General features: G+C 46.7%; 1 protein-coding gene across 2 annotated transcripts in view; it reads left to right on the forward strand.

Moving 5' to 3' along the window:
* Positions 1 to 14517, forward strand: part of LOC144753101 (cytochrome P450 2D6-like) — an 840402-nt gene extending 825885 nt beyond the window's left edge. Inside the window, exon 9 of one of the 2 annotated variants that reach the window (XM_078640894.1) lies at positions 13970 to 14517. In XM_078640894.1, the coding sequence (XP_078497020.1) occupies positions 13970 to 14148 (179 nt within the window). In that variant the 3' untranslated portion in view covers positions 14149 to 14517. The remainder of the gene's footprint in view (positions 1 to 13969) is intronic. The other variant, XM_078640901.1, reaches the window with a different exon arrangement.
* The last annotated feature ends 3730 nt before the right edge of the window (positions 14518 to 18247 follow it).

Here is an 18247-nt window from a genome sequence, read left to right on the forward strand (position 1 = left end):
AGATCTGACCGTGATCACATCTAGTCCCCCCAGTAGAAATTTGACTCCTCAAGTGAATTTACAGCCTCAGATCCAAGTTCAGGCCCCTTTACGAGAGACTTTACCCTCAACTCACGTAAGGTCCCCTGACGAGGCTTTGGAAGGGTGCTCTTCTTCGGCTATGGACCCTGTCCATGTTATCTCTAGCCCTAATCTGGAACCAATTGGTGAATTTCAGATGGGTGTCAAAGACATGTTAAACTTAATCTTGGAAGAAATCTGTGAGTTGAAAAGAACCCAGAAAGTCGAACTTGCCTCTATTCATCAACGTCTAGAGGAAATTGAAGGCACAATGACATCCCTGTTTTAAACACATAAATGTCTACGGGTCTGAAGTCCAAAAGGACGAACCTTATACCTCATATGATACAACCGAGCAACTACACTTAGTCGAGATCAGAGAACATTTGTAGCTGAAAAGAATTAATCCGATCATAACATATCCCTCCGAAAATAAGGATACCCATCAGTCACCACTCGGAACCGCCCTTCATCATTTGGGACTCCTTATGGACCTCACTCCCTGAGATCTGTATGATGGGTAAGGACTAGATGGATTGTCCACCATTTACCTATGACTCAATGGGTAGTCCTCATGATGGTAACTTGACACCTCAACTAGATATACCATCTGAGCAATAATTTGTGATAAACTGCTTTTCATTGCTTTGTTTTTAATATTGGAGGATTGAGCAAAATAATAAAAGTACTGTTGCTCACTCACCCAATTTTAACATACACTTTCTCACATTCACATGCACTGCAATTCAGTCACTCACTAGTTGAGGTGTTAAGTTAACATCACAAGGACTACCCATTGAGTCATCTGTGAATGGCAGACAATCCATCTAGTCCTTACCCATCATACAGATCTCAGGGAGTGAGGTCCATAAGTAACTGTGGGCCAAAAATCTGTTCCGCTCGCTGGAGTTTGCAGATTTTCGTCAATTCAAAATCTCGCGAAATTGCAGAAAAATCTGCAAATCCGCTCGGGGCAGATTTTTTTGGGGGGCCACAGGAAGCACTTACAGTTAATGCAGGTGCTCGAGTTGAAGCTAACTTTGTAACCATTTTAGAATGGTGCCGGCAAGCTGCCAGAGTTGAAGTTGCTTACTTGCAAGTTGCAACTTCAACTCTGGCAGCTTGCCGGCGCCATTCTAAAATGGTTACAAAGTTAGCTTCAACTCGGGCACCTGCCTTAACTCTGTAAGTGCTTCCTGTGGGCCAAAAATTAAACCTCAACAGGAAGCACTTACAGATATAAATAAAGCAGGTGCCCGAGTTGAAGCTCAAATTCAGTAACGTGTTAATCAGCCCAAAACATTAGTGAGCACGGTCGAGGCTGGGCAAGTGTGCTTTAACCTCATATCTGCCGTCGAAAATTAGCTGTAATACTCGAAGGAGGTCTTTGAATCCCTGAGTTTCTCGAGCGCAGTCCCCGTGTAGTTCCTGTGACCCGGAGGCTGCTTTCTCCTCACCTGCTGCCTTGCTCGCTCTCTGACCCTTTATACACAAGAGGTATGTTGACCCTTATAGAAGCCCCGCCCGTTTGGTCCCGCACACACTAGCTATATCAAATGTCTTCCCGACCTTTCCCAACTATGATGGACAGCTCACTCAAGGGACCTCGGCGCCATTTGGCGCGGTGGCAAGGTTACAGGCACACATGGTCAGTGAAGACAAATCTTCTGGCCCTTTATGCAGCTGCAGTGTAGGAAAAGCACTATACATTTACCCAACGAGGTAGCACTTACTGATTAGCCAGTAGAAAGTGCTCCAGTTGAGTAGAGTGCAAATCGTAAAAACATCTGCGAGTTCGCGAAAAAATCTGTGAATTTGCTGATTTTTTTGCGAATTCACGGACCGCAGATCCGCAAAATTTGCCGATAGTAATACATAAGGAGTCCCAAATGATGAAGAGCGGTACCGAGTGGTGACTGATGGGTATCCTTATTTTCGGAGGGATATGTTATGATCAGATTAATTCTTTTCATCTACAAATGTTCTCTGATCTCGACTAAGTGTAGTTGCTCGGTTGCATCATATGAGGTATAAGGTTTGTCCTTTTGAACTTCAGACCCATTTGTGTGTTTAAAACTGTTTTGACAGGGAATATGTCTACGTTTGGTCTATAAGTATTCCCTAGGGCCCCCACCCACCGTTTTGTTTATATAGTACAATGACATCCCTCCCAGTTAGGTTGCAGGAGGCAGGTCAGGATTTCAGCCTTAGAGGACCAGATGAGCATCGTAATGGGCGAAGCCAAAGCGACGGATAAAAGCAAGCATGCCCTTGAGAACAAACTGAAGGAGTTAGAAAACTACTCTCGGAGGGCCAATCTTCGGGTAGTGGGAATTCCGGAAGGAAATGAGGGCTCCCAAACTCTGCAGTGGGTTAACTCGTTTATTAAACAAAAGGTCATCCCAGAGTTTGAAGGTGATCTTACCATCACCAGAGCTCATCGTGTTCCGGCCCGCCCGTTTCCAAATTCTACGCTACCATGGACGATTCTGTACAATTTTCAAGACTATCGCATAAAAAAGAGGATATTGTCTAAATCAATCCAGCAGAGACAATTTCCTGTGAATGAGACTCGAAATGTCGCATTTTCTCCGATATGACAGCTGCAGCGGCACGTAGGAGGAAAGAATTTGTGAAGATGCTTCATTTATTTACAGCTAATGGGGCACAAGCTTCCATCACCCAGCAGTCCAAATTGAGGTTTCTGGTGAAGGGCATATTTTTCATGTTTTCCGATTTGGATGAAGCCCAAGAATTAATAAAAGAGATCTCGCCGGGCTCTGGGGCCTAGGGGGAGAGTCCGTTTATTGTGATAACCATACGGGCAGGGACTCAGGGGATTAGGTGAGTTGAGCAATGCTTACCCATCGTCTCTCTCATTGGTAGGCCCAGCTAAGGCTATGTGGTTTGTTTAGCTACTATCTGATTATAGTGGATGCTGTATTTTTATTGTGCATGCCAGCTTGTCTGTATATCCAATTGGCTGTTTTTTTACACTTTTGCTGGGGGGGGTCAGTCGCTAGATCATCTGGTGCAATTACATGACACCCAGGTTTGAGGGGAGGTGAAATGTGGTTGGTGTGTTTGGGGGGGTTCCACATTTCAGGGGGTGGGTCGTCACAAGGGGGGTGGAGAGCATAAGGAGCTAAAAAATGAAGTCCTTTTTTGTTTGTTGATTCCATTCAGGTCCTATACCACTGTTTTGATAGCTTGACTCTTGGTAGGATGTTTAGGGGCTCAAGGCAGAATTAGGTTTTGATTATGGCTAGTAAAGAACTGCTAAAAGTGGTATATTTTAATGTTAACGGTCTTAATAACAAAAGGAAAATGCGGGCAATCGAATCATGGATTAAAACAGAAAACCTGGCAGTGATTTAGTTACAAGAGACTCATATACCAGCTGCAAAGCTGCCCGATTTTTCGATGTTCAGATCCTGGGCTGCCTATAGGAGATTTTCCTCGTCCTCAGCCTCCCATAGAGGGACAGCAATATTCTTAAGCAAAAAACTTCAAGCAGAAGTTGTTAATTTTGATAAAGATCTGTACGGGCGCTGGTGTTGGGTTACCTGTTCTCTTAGACAAAGTAAGAGATTGTTAACGTTTGTTAGTATTTATGCCCCGTTTGAGGATAATCATAAGCCCTATGAGGACCTTTTTCAGTCCCCAATTCAGGTTCCTGGGGAGTTGGTTGTAGGGGGCGATTTTAATATCTTAATGAACTCCAAAATTGATTCGTCAGTGAAGGGTAAAAAGCAGTTGAAACCTAAATCCTTGAGAACCCTGCAACATTATGGTGCAACCTTGGATCTTCAGGATCCTTGGCGTTTGGTTTTTCCAACCAAAACAGCATATACCTGTTGGTAAGGCAGATTTCGCTCCTCATCACGCATTGAATTTTTCTTGGTTTCACGTAAGTTGAGCTTTAGTCAGCAAATATTTCTATATAATGGATTCTCTGACCATGCCTTGTTGGTTCTTGAGTTATTTTTAGGTAACTGCATTAGGTCCCCTAAACGGTGGTCGTTGAATAGGCAATATTTGAATGAAGAGGACTCAGTGAACTTTATAGGGATAGAGATTAAGGAGATTTTAATACAAAATATTGAGTCTGCACCTCTAAGTGTGGTATGGGACACACTTAAGGCCTTCATTCGGGGGTTAATTATTGATAAAGATGCTGAAACTGACAAAAACGTTAAGGAAGATAAGAGAATTTTGGAGCAGAAGATCCAAGCGTCCTACTCTTTTTTTTAAATAATCCCTCCGTCTCTAATCAGCAGCAGTTGGGTCAGACTAAGCGTACTCTTAGTGCTAATTATTATGCTCAGAGCGATGCTTCCTTTCAACAATATCGCCAAAAATCTTATGAGGAAAGCAATTTTACGGGCAGGTTCTTAGCTTGGCAGGCTAGAGAACAAGCAGCCTTAAATCAGATTAAGACACTGAAATGCCCCTGAACTGCCTCAGCATAGACGAACCAGTTAAAATTGGGGAAATAATGCTACGCCATTAAGAGTCCATTTATGGTCAACACCAGATCGTAGATATGACTTTGTTAAAATAATTTTTGCAGAAGAACAGCCCCCCAACACTTTCGGATTCTGAGATACTCTCTATGGCAAGTCCCTTTACTATGGAAGAGTTGGAGGGCGTTATTAAAAATCTACCAAATGGGAAGGCCTGTGGGTTTCCGTCTGAATTTTTTAAAGTCTTCTTTAGCTCAGTGGCGGACATTTTTCTTCATTTGGCGAACTCTATGCTTGAAGGGGGGAAATACCAGAGTCCTTTAGACAAGGAAATATAGTCAGCTTTCTGAAAAAAGGCAAGAACAGCGAGAATCCGAGTTCCTATCGGCCAATTACGCTGCTAATTTCTGACTATAAAATCATTACTAAATTGCTGTCACTTCGGTTTAACCATCATGCGGCACAATTGATACATTTGGATCAGAACGGTTTTGTCGCTGAGAGGCAATTAGCATCTAACACACACTATCTATCTAAGGGGCTAGATTATTTCGAGACTCAAACGATACCTGCATTAGTCCTCGTGCTAGACGCCGAGAAGGCTTTTGACCTTGTTGTTTGAGAAACCTTGTTTAAGATTTTAGATCACTTTGGTATCTCCTCAAAGATAACGGTCTTGATTCATAAATTTTACAATAATGCGGAAGCTAATGCAATTGTTAACAACGTAGTGGTCGGACGGATCAAAGTAAAACGGGGCACAAGGCAAGGGTGCCCTCTGTCACCGATTTTGTTTGCCTTTTTTATCGAACCTTTGGCAATGGCTATTAGAAACTGCTCTGCTATCCGTCCCCCTATTCCATCTGTGGAGAAATTGAAATTATAAGCCGATGATATCATGCTTATTATCAAACCAGAAATAGAGGTTCAGGCCAAAGTCTTCCAGGTTTTTGAAGACTTTGAGGCGCTTGGGGGATATCGCATTAATAAAAGGAAGACCGAAATTTTACAATGCGGGGGTGCCGGTTTGGATCTGCACCCCGATATCCTTGCTTGCGCATACACCCACCCTAAAAGATATCTTGGAGTATACTTCTCTGAAAGAGTTTCCGATTTATTTCATCTAAATTTTCTCCCGCTTTTGCGGAAATTCCAGGCTTTGTTCTCACGCTGGAACTCTTTGCTGTTATCTATTTTGCGCCGGTTCTTCCTTTGTTTAATTTTTTGTTCTCAACTATTCCTTGATGTTTGTCAAGCGCATTTATCTCCCAAGTAGAGTCTATGTTTACATCTATTCTTTGGGCAAAAAAATCATCACGTATCGCACTCAGCACTTTGTGTGAAGAACATGAGCAAGGAGGTTTAGCCCTCCCGAACCTCAGGGATTATTACTATGCCTATTTTGCACAGTATTTGTCTAGATTTAAATCTCAACCTCAGTCAAATCTTTTCATTAATTGCTTTATAGAATTAATGTGTAAGGAAAGTAAAATCCATTCCCCATTGTTTATTTTCCGATCCCCTAAGCTGGTTCGCTATAAGTGCCTTCACTGTTTTTTTAAAAAACGACAGGCACTCTTTAAAAGATATTCTATTCCGGTTATTAATTCAGCCACTTAATTAGCTGATATTTTTCCATTAGCAGGGATCACAGAATCCTCAGAACTCACCCTAAAGTGGGCGTCGGTAGGATTTTGTAAGGTTTTAGACTTCCTGAGGAAATGAAAATGGCTGACCATGATTGAAATGGCACATTTAATACCCAATGACTTTATTATTTTGGGGTCATATAACAACTTCCTTAAATTCCTCGCTGAGCTAGACGCCTCTGAAATTAGCGATCAACATCAGCTAAATAATGAACTTTTAGAAGATCCATCTGTGAAGAAACCAGGGGCATGGAAAAAGCGCTTAGCCTCAGTTAGGACCCCAGATCTTGGGCAGAAGGCTATTAAAAAATGGAAGGATTGTGAAGACCTAGTAATCTCACCTAATCTGTGGTCATCCATTAACCCCTTCGACGCTCATGACGAGCTCAGCTCGTCATGGAGTTTCCATTGATTTCAATGGAAAATACATGAGGAGCCTGCAAGTGCCTTAGCATCCAAGTGGTTAATAATTTTAATTTTAACACACTTAGAGGTGCGAATTGGCGTAGGATGCTTTTTTTAGCAAATGGCAACTCTATTGAACCGCTTTATCTTTGTCGAAATTGTATGCCAATCATTCATCACACTGCTTTCGTTGTGTCAATTTTCCCTTAGCCAATTGGTCACATATAATGTTGCAATGTCCTATGATCCAGAAATTCTGGAAGGATATCTTTTGTTATTTGGAAATTGAATGTGGCAATCGATTAGCAGCGAGTGATTTGTTAATAGTTATTGGTTATGATCCTGACCTTTTTCTTTCTCACCATTTGGGTAAATGTTTATATATTGCAATGGCAGTAGCTAGATCACTTATACTACAAAGGTGGCACACCGCTGTGATTCCCTCTGTACCGGAATGGGCCCATAAAACGAAAGCAGTTAGAAAAAGTGTATGTACTTATGCACTGCGGGTGGGGGGTCTTAGGAAATTTGGAAATATCTGGGCTACTTATTTTGACTGAGACTGAGCGGGGAGATTACCTTCTTTATGTGGTTAAAAAAAGAATTCTTTTTTGGGTTTCTGTCTGTTAGTCCCTGAACGTATATTGCTTTGTGTTCTATTTAGGTTATTGTGGAAATTTGATGTTTGCCTAAAGGTAATTTTTTGGGATGATGTATGGGTTGTAATGGATTTAATGCTTTGTTATTTTTGGACTTGAATAAAAATTTTTTTTAAAAGAATGGATGGTGTGCTGGTGCTGCTCCTGCTGGGCTTGAGTGGTGGTACTTCTCTTCTCCCCCCGCCCGGCTGCCTGGCTGTGCGGGAGCGGGGTTCCCTTGACTTTCTTCTGGCCTGCCGGGCTTGCTGGGAGTCTATCTCTGTTGGAGCCAGAGTCCTGCTTGAGCTGCGTGTCCTCCCGGTCCTTTGCGGCTGGGGCTGCAGTTCCCGGTTTCTACCGGGTTGCGGGCTCATCTTCCCAAGCTTGGCCGGGTGAGACGTGCCGCGCTGGATGTGCTCATGCCGGTATCCTGGATTTGTTGAAGATTGGAGTGGGGGCCTCGTTCCTGGGGTTGGCCCCCACTCCGGGTGAGTCCTGCATGCAGGGTTTTTGTTTTCTTCTTGCCTGTCTTGCAAATGTGTGGTGACGAGCGCGGGGGTAGCGGGTTCATTTCCAGTCTTTCTCAGGATGTTTTACAACATAAATGCACATGGGCTGTTCCTGTTCCAGGTGGGGGTGGGGGCCTTGTTGTGCTGTTGGCCCCCTCCTTGGAAGTCTTTCACTCCTTTTTCTTCCGGCGCCTCTGTTTGCGTGCTGGTGCGGGTCCTGGATTGATGGCGGGATGGCCTTCTGGTTTTTGCCACAATCCAGCGGGGACTCCTGGGGATGCCGGGGTTTGAACTTGGGGCCTCATGCATGTGTTGCATGCTCTCTGCCACTGAGCTACATCCCCGCTTCTGTCCTCACCTAAATGTCCTGCTGCTGCCACCACACCCCGCACTGCTCCTGGGGTTCGTTGCTCTGGTCGCGTGTGCTTTGGGTTGGGTCTGTGCTTCCTGTGTGTGCACGTTCTGTTGGCTCCTCTCGGGGGGGCTTCCTATGGGGGCAGCGCTCCTCCTCTCTGGTTGCCTGCTGCAGCCTCCGTGCTCTCCGTCCTGGTGCTCTCTGGGGGTCTCTGCCCCCCTCCTTCGGAGCGTGGATGTCTGGCCCTGGGTCTGTTTGGATGGAGACACATTCTTGGCATTGTTGTGTGGTGGCCGTGTCCTTACGTGTACGAGCTGCGTGTGTTTGTCTAGTGCCATACTGCCGGTGTCTTGACGCTGACTGTCTATCTCCGGGTGCTTCTTGTAAATGCACACAGGTGTTGATGTATTGCGCTGCTGTCCTGGTTTTTATATTGCAGTCAGGCACTGTGGTTCCAGGTTCTGTGGTTGTCGTCAGCGCAGGTTCCTGGGCTTCTCTCCCTTGGTCTGACTGGTTAGGGTTTCTGTCTCTGACTGCGGCCTTGCCTCCAGCTCGCCCTGCTCTAGTCTGTTCTATGGGGTAGGGCGTACTGGGGGACTTCTCCCTTTGGGTCGCTTCTTCGGGTGTTGCCCCTGGTTCTGGCCAAGCCTGCCTCTGATTGGCATGGGTTCCTGTGGTGTCTTATTCCTTTTTTCGCTGGCTCTGCCTGTGCTTGCTCCTGGGGTTCCCTGTGTTGTTGGTGCCTCCCTGCCTCCTTGCTTGCGCCAATTGCCCTCTGCTGCTCTTGTGTCTGGGTCACCTCTCGCTACTTCGGCGGCAGTGGCCTGTTGGGGGAGTGAGTCTGTTCCCCCCTGCTTCTGGCTCCTCCGCGGCTCCCTTCCCCCAGCTGGTGGTGGGTCGGTGTTCCTGCTCCTTGGGCAGCTGCGGGGGGGGGTCCTGTTGTCTCCCCTGGGTTCCTGTTGGCCTGACGCGGTTTTCTCCGCTTTTCTTTGCTCCCCCTCTGCATTCCTGCTTCTCGGGGTGTCGCGGGTGCGGGTGTCGTGGCCTGGCCTTGGGTGAGCTGCGTCCACCCTTTTTTCTGGTGACCTTGCCTCCACTGCGGGCTGGCTGTTGTGTTGTGGCCTCTGCTCCGCTTGGTTGTCCTGGTTATTCGCCTCCGAATCCTGGCTTCTGCGTGGTTGATCAGCGTTTTGGGCTCCTGGTCCCTGGCTTTGTTCCTCCTGTCTCTTGGGTTGCGCCTTGTTCCTCTTGCCCCTTCCCGGTGTCATACCTGGTGTTCTCTGGGGTGCTCTGCCCCCTCTACCTGCTCCTGGGTGGCTCATGCTGCCTTGGGTGTGGCTGTTTTGTTCTCCTTTGCTCCAGCCTGGGGCTTCAGGTTTTAGTCCCGGGGTCTTCTGTGTGCTTGGGATGCTTCTGGGGTCTGGCTGCTTCTGCCCTGGCTCTCCCTGTGCTTGCTTTCGGCTTGCTTCTGGTCTTTCCTGGCCACCCCTCCTGGTTCTGTCATAGTTCCTGCCTGGTTTGTTCCTGACTGGGGCCGCCTGGTGGAGGTTTTTCTGGCAGGCGTGGTTGGGAGCCTGCTCTTCTTTTCCTTGGCGTCTCCCCCCACCCTGGTTTGTATTCCGGTGGCGGTTCGCCTTTTGGTCCCTGGGGTTCGTGACGCTGCTGTCTGGGCCTGGCTGTCTTTTGCTGATGCCGTGTCCCGGGGTTCCGCCTGTTTCCCCTCTTCTGTTCTGTATTTCTCCAGGTTGGTGGCCTGTGGCCGCGCTCCCCTCTCTAAGCCTGCTTTCATCTGCTCTCAATTTTGTGCGTGGTCGGGCTGGGTTGGTACCTGCCTGGCCTCCTGGGGCTGTCGGGTGCTGTTTGCTTCTTGGTCCGTCTGCACTCGGGTGTGTTTGCTCCCTGGGTTGTTCTGGTCTCGTCTGGTTCCCATGGTGGGTGCCTGGCTGGGTGTCTGCTGTGGCTTTTTCGCTTCTTTGGGTTGGGCTCCTTTTTGGGCTCAGCTTCCTTGCCTGGGCTCTCTTTTGTGGCCTGGTGGGATACTCTGCTGTTGTGGCCGCCTCCTGGTGGGTTCTTAAGGGGTCCTGTGGCTCTGGGTCTCAGGCTTCCTGCTTGTTCGGGTTGGCATTGGGCTGTGCCTCCTGGGCTTTCTGGCTGTCCTGTCCCTTTTGGGCTGCAGTTGGGAGTGTTTTGCTGGGCGTTTCTTGGTTCTTTCCTGGTTCTGGTGTCCTGGCTAGCTTCTGCCTCCCTTGCTTCCCTGGGCGTTGTTCCCGGTGTGGGTCTGTTTGGGTGCCCCACCCCCCTCTCTGGTTAGGGTGCAGTTCTGTGGTGCTCTTACCTCTGTGGGGCCCTCCCTCCTGGCTACGGGTTGTCTGGGGTTTTCCTGCTGCTTGGCCCTCTGCCTTCTCTACTTTCTCCAGCTTCCACTTTGGGGGTTTCCTCTGTTTCTTTTCCGGCCTTCTGTGTGGTCCGGCGATGGTGTGCTGGTGGTTCCCTGTTCCTCCCTGCCCTTTGCTTTGGCCTGGGCGCTGCATGGGATCCTTCCGGGGTTTGGTGGGACCTGTGGGTCCTCCTGCGTGGTCGGGTTGCTTGGCTCTGGTCCTGGCTTCCTGGTGCCTTTGGCCTTTGGTGCCCTGGTTTGTGCTGTTTTCTTGGCTCCTCTCCAGCGTTGCTGGGTTCGGGCCTTGTGGTCTTTTGGTCTGAGTGCTGTGTGCCCTGGGGCGTTTCTTTTTTCCGCTGCTCCTGCCCTTGCTGCTTGCTTGGCCTGGGTGTGGGGTGCCTGTGTGGTCCTCTGTCGTGTTGGCGCCTGTTTTTTTCTGCCCTCTATGCCTGGTTTGGGGGCTGCTGGGGTTTCCCGGTTGCTCTGTGCTCCCGTCCTGCCTTGTATTCCCTCCCTTGTGGGGTTGGGGGTTTTCTTGGGGTTGTGGCCGGTGGCTCTATCCCCGCCCTTGTTGGGCTTGTTCGTTGTTGGTTTCCGGTCTTGTTGGCCTCTCCTTTGTTGGTAGGCTTTCGGCTGGTTCTTTCTGGGGGCGTCTCTGACCGGTGGTCTTTGGGTTGGCCTCCTCTGCCCGTGTGGTTCTGGGTTTGGTGGCCTTCCTGGTTTGGTTGGTGGCCTCCTTCCCTGTGTTTTTTTTTTGGCCTCCTGGGGTTTTTGGGTGTCTTTCCCCTTCCCTGTCTTTCGGTTTGGTTTGGTTTTCGCTCCTGTTCGGCTCCTGGGATCTTGTTGCTTTGTGGGCCTCCTCGGCGGGGTTTTGTGTATTTTTCCTCCTCGACTCTCTGGAGCTGGGTCTTTCGGTTTGGTGAGTTGGGCCGGTTTCTAGCCTGTGCTTTCTCCTTCCTTGTTGGTCTGGGTGCTTGTGCCTGCGCTCTGTTGGCCATTTCTTTCTTTGGCATTCTTCTGGGCTGTCTTGGTTTGCTCTGTGTCTGTGTGGCTGCCCTGTCCTGTGTGCCTTCCTGTTGGTTCTGGGCTAGGCGGCCTTGTCTGGTGGGTTGCTTTAGCGTTTCCTTTGGGTCTTGGTCACGGTTGCCCTGTCTCTGGTTTCTCTGGTTTGCGGCCTCCTTGTTGGGGCCCTGTCCTTCTGTTGTCTCCGGTCCTTGTCCCTGCTGTCCTGTTCCTGGTTGCGGGATGGTTGTTTCCTGCGGTCTCCCTTTCCCTCCTTCTCTTTGCTCCCTTGAGTTGCTGCTTTTGTTGTGGTTTCCTGGGTCTGCTTGTGGGTGCGGAAGGCCGGATTTCTGCTTTGGTATTCTCCTCTTTGCTATGAATGGGACGAGGACATAAGGGACCTGGGGGTAATGCTCTATTACTTATCGGTAATCTTCATTACTCCGGGTCCCGTTGTCCTCGTCCCATTCATACGCCCCTCCCTCCCTCCCGGACGGCCGGCCTTCCTGTCTGGGCTTGGTTGTACAGACGGGATGCTGGGTAAGTACTGCTTATGTACTCCCGGTGGGAGGGGCAGTATTAGGGTCCCAGCATTCCTCTTGTTTTTTTCTGTCGGGAGATGGTCATCTCCACTTTGCTATGAATGGGACGAGGACAATGGGACCCGGAGTAATGAAGATTACCGGTAAGTAGTAGAGCATTTAGCCTTTTCTGTCAACAGTTGTATACGTTCTCTTTTCATAAACATTATATTGTATCCATATTAAGTTTTGTAACTATACTTAACAGCATATTAGAACAAATGAACAATCTTCCCAATGTCATAATTTGCTCCAAAGATGTAATGGTAGAAATAAATAATTTATATACGCATGCACTAAATACATACCAATTAATTGTTCTAGCAGTATATGTAGGAGAATCCAGAGAGAAATAATTAATCATTAATAGCAGACAGTTTATTTGCATTTTTTTCTTTGACAATAACATCAGTATTCTTTTTCCATCTTTGGGCATTTCTGATGTCTTCCAGTTTAATAAGTATGGGATCAGTGAAAAAAACAGAATATCTATGTGCTCAACTCAGAGTGCATCAAAAACAAAGGAAGTCCACCCTTCGTTCATGGAAATCCTTCTTTCAGGAAAAAACTGTCCTTCCAGTGATTGCTATAAGTATCACCAAGGTAATGCTACCCATTCATAGAAAACATTGTAAGGGCATCCCATCAGGGAGTGATTGAGTGAAAAGTAGCTGGCGATTAAACGGATTAGTATTGTGAAGGTGCCCTTTATGCCTTCCATTCGCACCATTTATGGCAGTGCTGCAAACAGACCTATAGAAGATGGCTACTTTTTATGGCAACAGAAGGGACAGGTGGGACTCCCTGGAAGTGCCTGAATGCCAGAATGTAGAAGGTGTAAAAGAGCTTAGTCTGGAGACTGAGAGGGAGTTCCTGGGTTTTACACAAAGAGAAGTATTTCTCTGTGTTACTCAGTCAGCTGGTCAACACATTAATTGCTAGAAAAGAGGCCCTCTGCTGCTACCACCAAATGAATACATCAAAGAATACGACAGAAAAGCAGTTGACCTCATCGGGATGCTGGTAGATGCCACTTGTGATGTCTGTTCCCACTCTGCTCTGATGTACCAGAGCAGTCTTGTGATTTTTAGGTGATCCAGCATAGCACAAAAAAACAATAAAAGATCAGTAGGTCAGTACATTCTTCAGCCACCAAACAGGACAGTCTGAGTAGCTTAGCCACACATAAGTAAAGACCCAGGAGAATGGTCCCACGCCGAACTTTGTAATTTGAAATCCATGCAAAGGCTTATAGCAATCAGGCTTGTTAGAGCACCCACAGTCAAGATTGCGAGAGTATAATTTTATGATTGCCCACTGGCTCAGACACTGAAGCTCACAATACCTTTCTCCTACTTTCGTTTCTCCTAGCAGAGCAGGAATGATGATCACCCCATGGCGGATGATATTTAAGCCCAGAATCAGTGTAGCGATACCTTTTTTGACCTGGGCTTCTCAGGTACACGGGGTAAGGGGCAGTGAAAACGGCTAAATCCTCCAATCACCATGGGAGACCTGCACTAAACTATAAACAGTATTTAAAGGAACCGCTGTGACAGCTGTTCCTGCCAATGCATTAGAAATAATCACCAGCTTGGCCAAAGTTTAAATTAAGCCCTATGTTTTGCAATTATCTCTTTATTACTATCAAGTCTTTTTTTCTTTTAAATCTTATTTTTATTGTTGGTATTCAGGGGCAATAGCATACATTTAATGCTGATAAAAATGAAAAGAATTTGAACATGAAGCCCAATTTTCTGAAACATTAATAGTAATAGATTTAGGACACGTTATTATTACCATATTGTACACTGATCTGATGATTGATTGGATGGTGGAAAGGTATCATCCCAAAAAAATATGAAAAAGCTTATGGGTGGTTTCACTTTTTGAAACATTTCTTTTCACTTTTGCCCTTGTCTCACAGGACGCCGCGTCTGTTTGGGGGAGCAGCTGGCCAGGATGGAGCTCTTCCTCTTCTTCACCATTTTTCTTCAGCAGTTCACGTTCTCTGTTCCAAAGAAGCAGCCAAGGCCAAGTGAGGAGCCCATCGGTAGTATCGTAAGAGCTCCCACGCCTTACCAGTTATGCGCCGATGTAAGATGAAGGAACATCACCCTGCTTGGCATGCATCACACCACAATGACATCTGAAACAGTGAAGTCATTGGTGGTTCTTTCAGGAAATAATAGCTGGAATGTAAAAGATCCACCCTTTAAACCCCCTCCCCCCTTTTTATGTTAATGTAGAAAGAGCATGCAAATTTGCCAATGACGATAAAATACGAGAGTATTTAACACACTTGAGAAAAAATAAATTATTTTATTTTATAAGGACATAAAGATGTAAATTACATTCAAACAATAGATTTGTGAGCATATTGTTTCTGAATTACGTACTGAAATATATATTTCCTGTTTGTGAATATAACATTAATGGGCTTGTGTATGATCAAAATCCTCATTAATCGAATCATGGAACAATGGTTTTTCCAGTGTTTAAATTGAACTTGACACGATGAATAGGCAGTAACTGAGATTTTCATACATGGCGTTCTTTTATTTACCTATTTTTTCATGGCCTGGAGTCCCAGTTTATAAACATTGTTTGCTTTATGGTTGGCAACAGCTAAGAGACAAATACACCACCAAGATTTATTGTTTAACAGTTGTTGAGGTAACCACTGTAGTGAGTCACTAGCAGATAACTGTTTGGACCAAACCTTAAAGGCAGTGCCATTTTTAATGTAAGCCATTATAAACCTCTTCTCCAAGGAGAAAAATTAGGGGGCATATTTACTAGAAAATGTCTGAGCACGGAGATGCTTTAAATTTGGCAGCAGTGCGCTCCAACATTTTCTACATTACAGCACACACCTGTGTTTTCCCTAGTGCTAACGCCAAATTTAGCTGCCCAGCGCCAACGCAAGCACCCTTTCAACAAATTGCATGGGTGCCTGCGTTGCAGAGAATTATTGTTTATGTGCAGGAAGATGTCCCTTCCTGCACATAAGCAATTCATAATGGCCACTTGTTACTTCGATGTGTGCTGCCTTGTCAAGTACACATTGTAGCAAATTGTCATTATTTGATGATTATTTATGTGCAGGAAGGGATACCTTTCTGCGCATAAACAACCAATAATGGCTTTTTGTTCTTTCTATATGTGCTGCATAATGCTGTTCTTGAGTACTTGGCTTTCCTGGCATCAGGCAATCAATCAATCAATCAACTCAGATTTATAGAGCGCTTCTAATCACCGAAGAGGGTATCCAGGCGCTAGGTACTTGGTGGGATCTGTGGAAGAGCCAGGTCTTGAATCCGTTTCTGAATTCCGTAAGTGAGGATGCTGTTCAGAGGTGAAGGGGAAGGTCAGTCCACTAACAACATTTCAATTTCCCCCACCTTCTCAGGGTTACAATTGCGGGGCAGATTTACAAGTCCCTTGCGCCTCTTTTACACCGCCGTTGCGTCACGTTTGTGACACAGCGGTGGCGCAAAAGATGCGCCATGGTGTGGGGTATTTACAACGTGACGCATCTGGGAGATGCGTCACGTTGTAAAGCCCTGCACCTGAAGTAGGGGGGGGGGGCGTTCCGGCGCAGGAACGCCTCCTAAAAGTAGCTGAGTGAAATCTACAAGATCACTTTTGGGCACTTTTGAGCCCATGCTGCGTCAAAACCCTGCGTCTGCTTGAAGCAGGCGTAAGGATTGACGCAGCATTATGGAGATGGGGCCCTTCAGAGCATTGCTGGAGCTGCGTCGTGCTTGCGAAGCAAACCCAGCAATGCGCCACCTTTATGGCACAGATGCGTCACGCATCTGTGCCTTTTTTGCCCCATGGTGCGCCACATTGTAAATGCGGCGCATCCAGGATGGCGGAGCTGCGGCGCACAATAACTGGTGCATCCCTGCTGATAGGCAGGGATGCGCCAGTTATTGTAAATCTGCCCCACAATGTTTTAATCTTGAACATTATTAGAACAAGTGTCACAACCCAATTATGTCCCCCCTGACCAAAACCTGTTGTACATTACCGATTGTTGGAATTCCCGACGGTTATGCATCAGGTACTGAAAACCAATTTCGCTGCTGGAGACGTTTCTTTGAACTGTACTGGGAGCGGTTCATGGAATATATTTGCCTTAATGTAGTTAGCATTAAAGTTTATCTATCGCCCAGCCACTCCTCCTGCTTCAAAAAGCAAATATGCTTCTTTTATTTAATATATATATGGGTATTTTTGCCAACAAAGTAGATCAGGTCCAATTATGCTCCATGGTTGGAAAAATGGGCGCAGTTCCAGCGTTTCGCTTTTCACACTGACATTCCACCAAAACCTACTTCTCGTTAATAACAACTGTTTAGTGAAGGGAATTGATGCTAACACTGTATGACATGTTGTTATACTGATCACGCTTTCTGCTGTGCAGTTTGTATTATAGTGAAATTAAATGTACTACATTTGCGCTTAGCTGGGAGATCAGAAACAACAAGGACACCCATCCAAATAATCTAATAATCGTGGCAAACAACTACTGTTTAACTTGACCAAGTCAGGGTGCATGAAGGTAATAGTAGATTTTGTGTAGTATTGAAACCAAGCCCATTCCCTGATATTTTGGTGTCCACCTTACTCGTTAAAGGGATAGCTTACTACATTCAGGCCAGAAATATGAAGAGAAATAGTGCCAAGCACAAAACTTAGCCTGGCTCCTGGGAAATAACAGCCTTGCTTGTTTTCAAAAGGTTTAATAACTAAGCAAAGCTCACATTCTTTTGATGTAACCTGAAGTTCTTATGCAGCAAATTATGATTTAGGGCACGTTTTGCAGTGACTAAAAAACTGCAGACCATGATTTAAGGCCAGGACAAAGACCTACTCCTATTTTTGAACAGTTCACCCATGACTTTTGGAAATATGAATTTCTTTACCAGGCTTGTCACTCGGCATTACATGGACCACAAGAGAAGTTATCTATCTTATATTTCTTTCTTTTTTTGTGTAAATCTTTTTATTTAACAATGTAAGTCGACATTTCAAGTACATACAAAGGGATTATGCCGGTGACGAATATATACATTTATGCACAAAAGTTACACAGGTTGAGACAAGCAAAACATAGTTTCTATGGTGTAGATGGATCCCCTAGGGACGGGAGAGCTGGAGGGATACTGTTTGACTTGGCCCTTTTGCAGGTTCTCCCCTGAACTTTTTGCCTTTATTTTGACTTGATGGCTGTGATTTTATACTCCTGCGCACTTTAGCACTGTGGCCCAGTGTAAAGTGCGTGCGCTCTCTGAGTGCATGTGGTGAGATTGGCCTGCCCTCCCATAGGAATGCTTGGGGGATATGAGTGTCCATGGTAATTACTGATGTGGGAGGAGGGCAGGGTCGAGTTTGGTATGTGCCAACTCGTGAGATTAAATGCTTCGCCATGGTGTGCGCAGATTTATTGTGACTAGTGGCGAAGTGCCACTTTTAGAAGTTGGCATTTCTGTGTGCAGTGTTTGCCTGCCTGATATGAATTGTATGTCTGGCTTGTGCCTGCCCCCACTGCGTGGAAAGAGGAGTCCCCTGCGAGAGGAGACCCGAGTCCGGCCCCCAGAGCCGGTGAGTGGAAGCTCGAGGGGGGCGGGGTGTTGCCGGTCGAGGCACTGACCCGAACGGTCCTGCCAGAGAGCGGGCCGCCCTAACTTTGCTGCCAGTGGCGAATCGAGGTCCCAGAGGGGCCCCTGTTTCTATGATAGAGAGCCAGAGGAGCCCGTGACCCCTTGTTCCCTGCCCCAGTGTGGGGGCAAGTCCTTCTTCATTATTTGGGGGCAGTATTACTTTCGGAGCCAGTGCCCTCCATAGGGGCCGAGTTATTCCCAGAACCAGATGGGTCCAATGCCCCGCATATTTGATTTCTAGAGCCCGAGTGGCTCCCACATTTTTGGCCTCATTACCTCCAGAGCCTGAGTTGCACCCAGGGGCACCGTTATTTAAAGCGCCAGTGTTTGGGGCCCAGTGCTTCTTCTATGTTGGGCGCATCATTCGTTTAGGAGCCAGAGTGCTCCATGGGACATGTTTGTCTTGCAGAGCCAGAGGGCTCCAACGTTTGGCACAGTCATTGCCAGGGCCAGTGAGAGTCCCTGCCCACTTCTTGATATTTACAGCTGCGCAGCAATTAGTTCCAGCTGCACCGTTTAGGCGCAATTCTTGA

The sequence above is a fragment of the Lissotriton helveticus genome, chromosome 1_1, assembly GCF_964261635.1.
Source record: "Lissotriton helveticus chromosome 1_1, aLisHel1.1, whole genome shotgun sequence".
Taxonomy (NCBI): domain Eukaryota; kingdom Metazoa; phylum Chordata; class Amphibia; order Caudata; family Salamandridae; genus Lissotriton; species Lissotriton helveticus.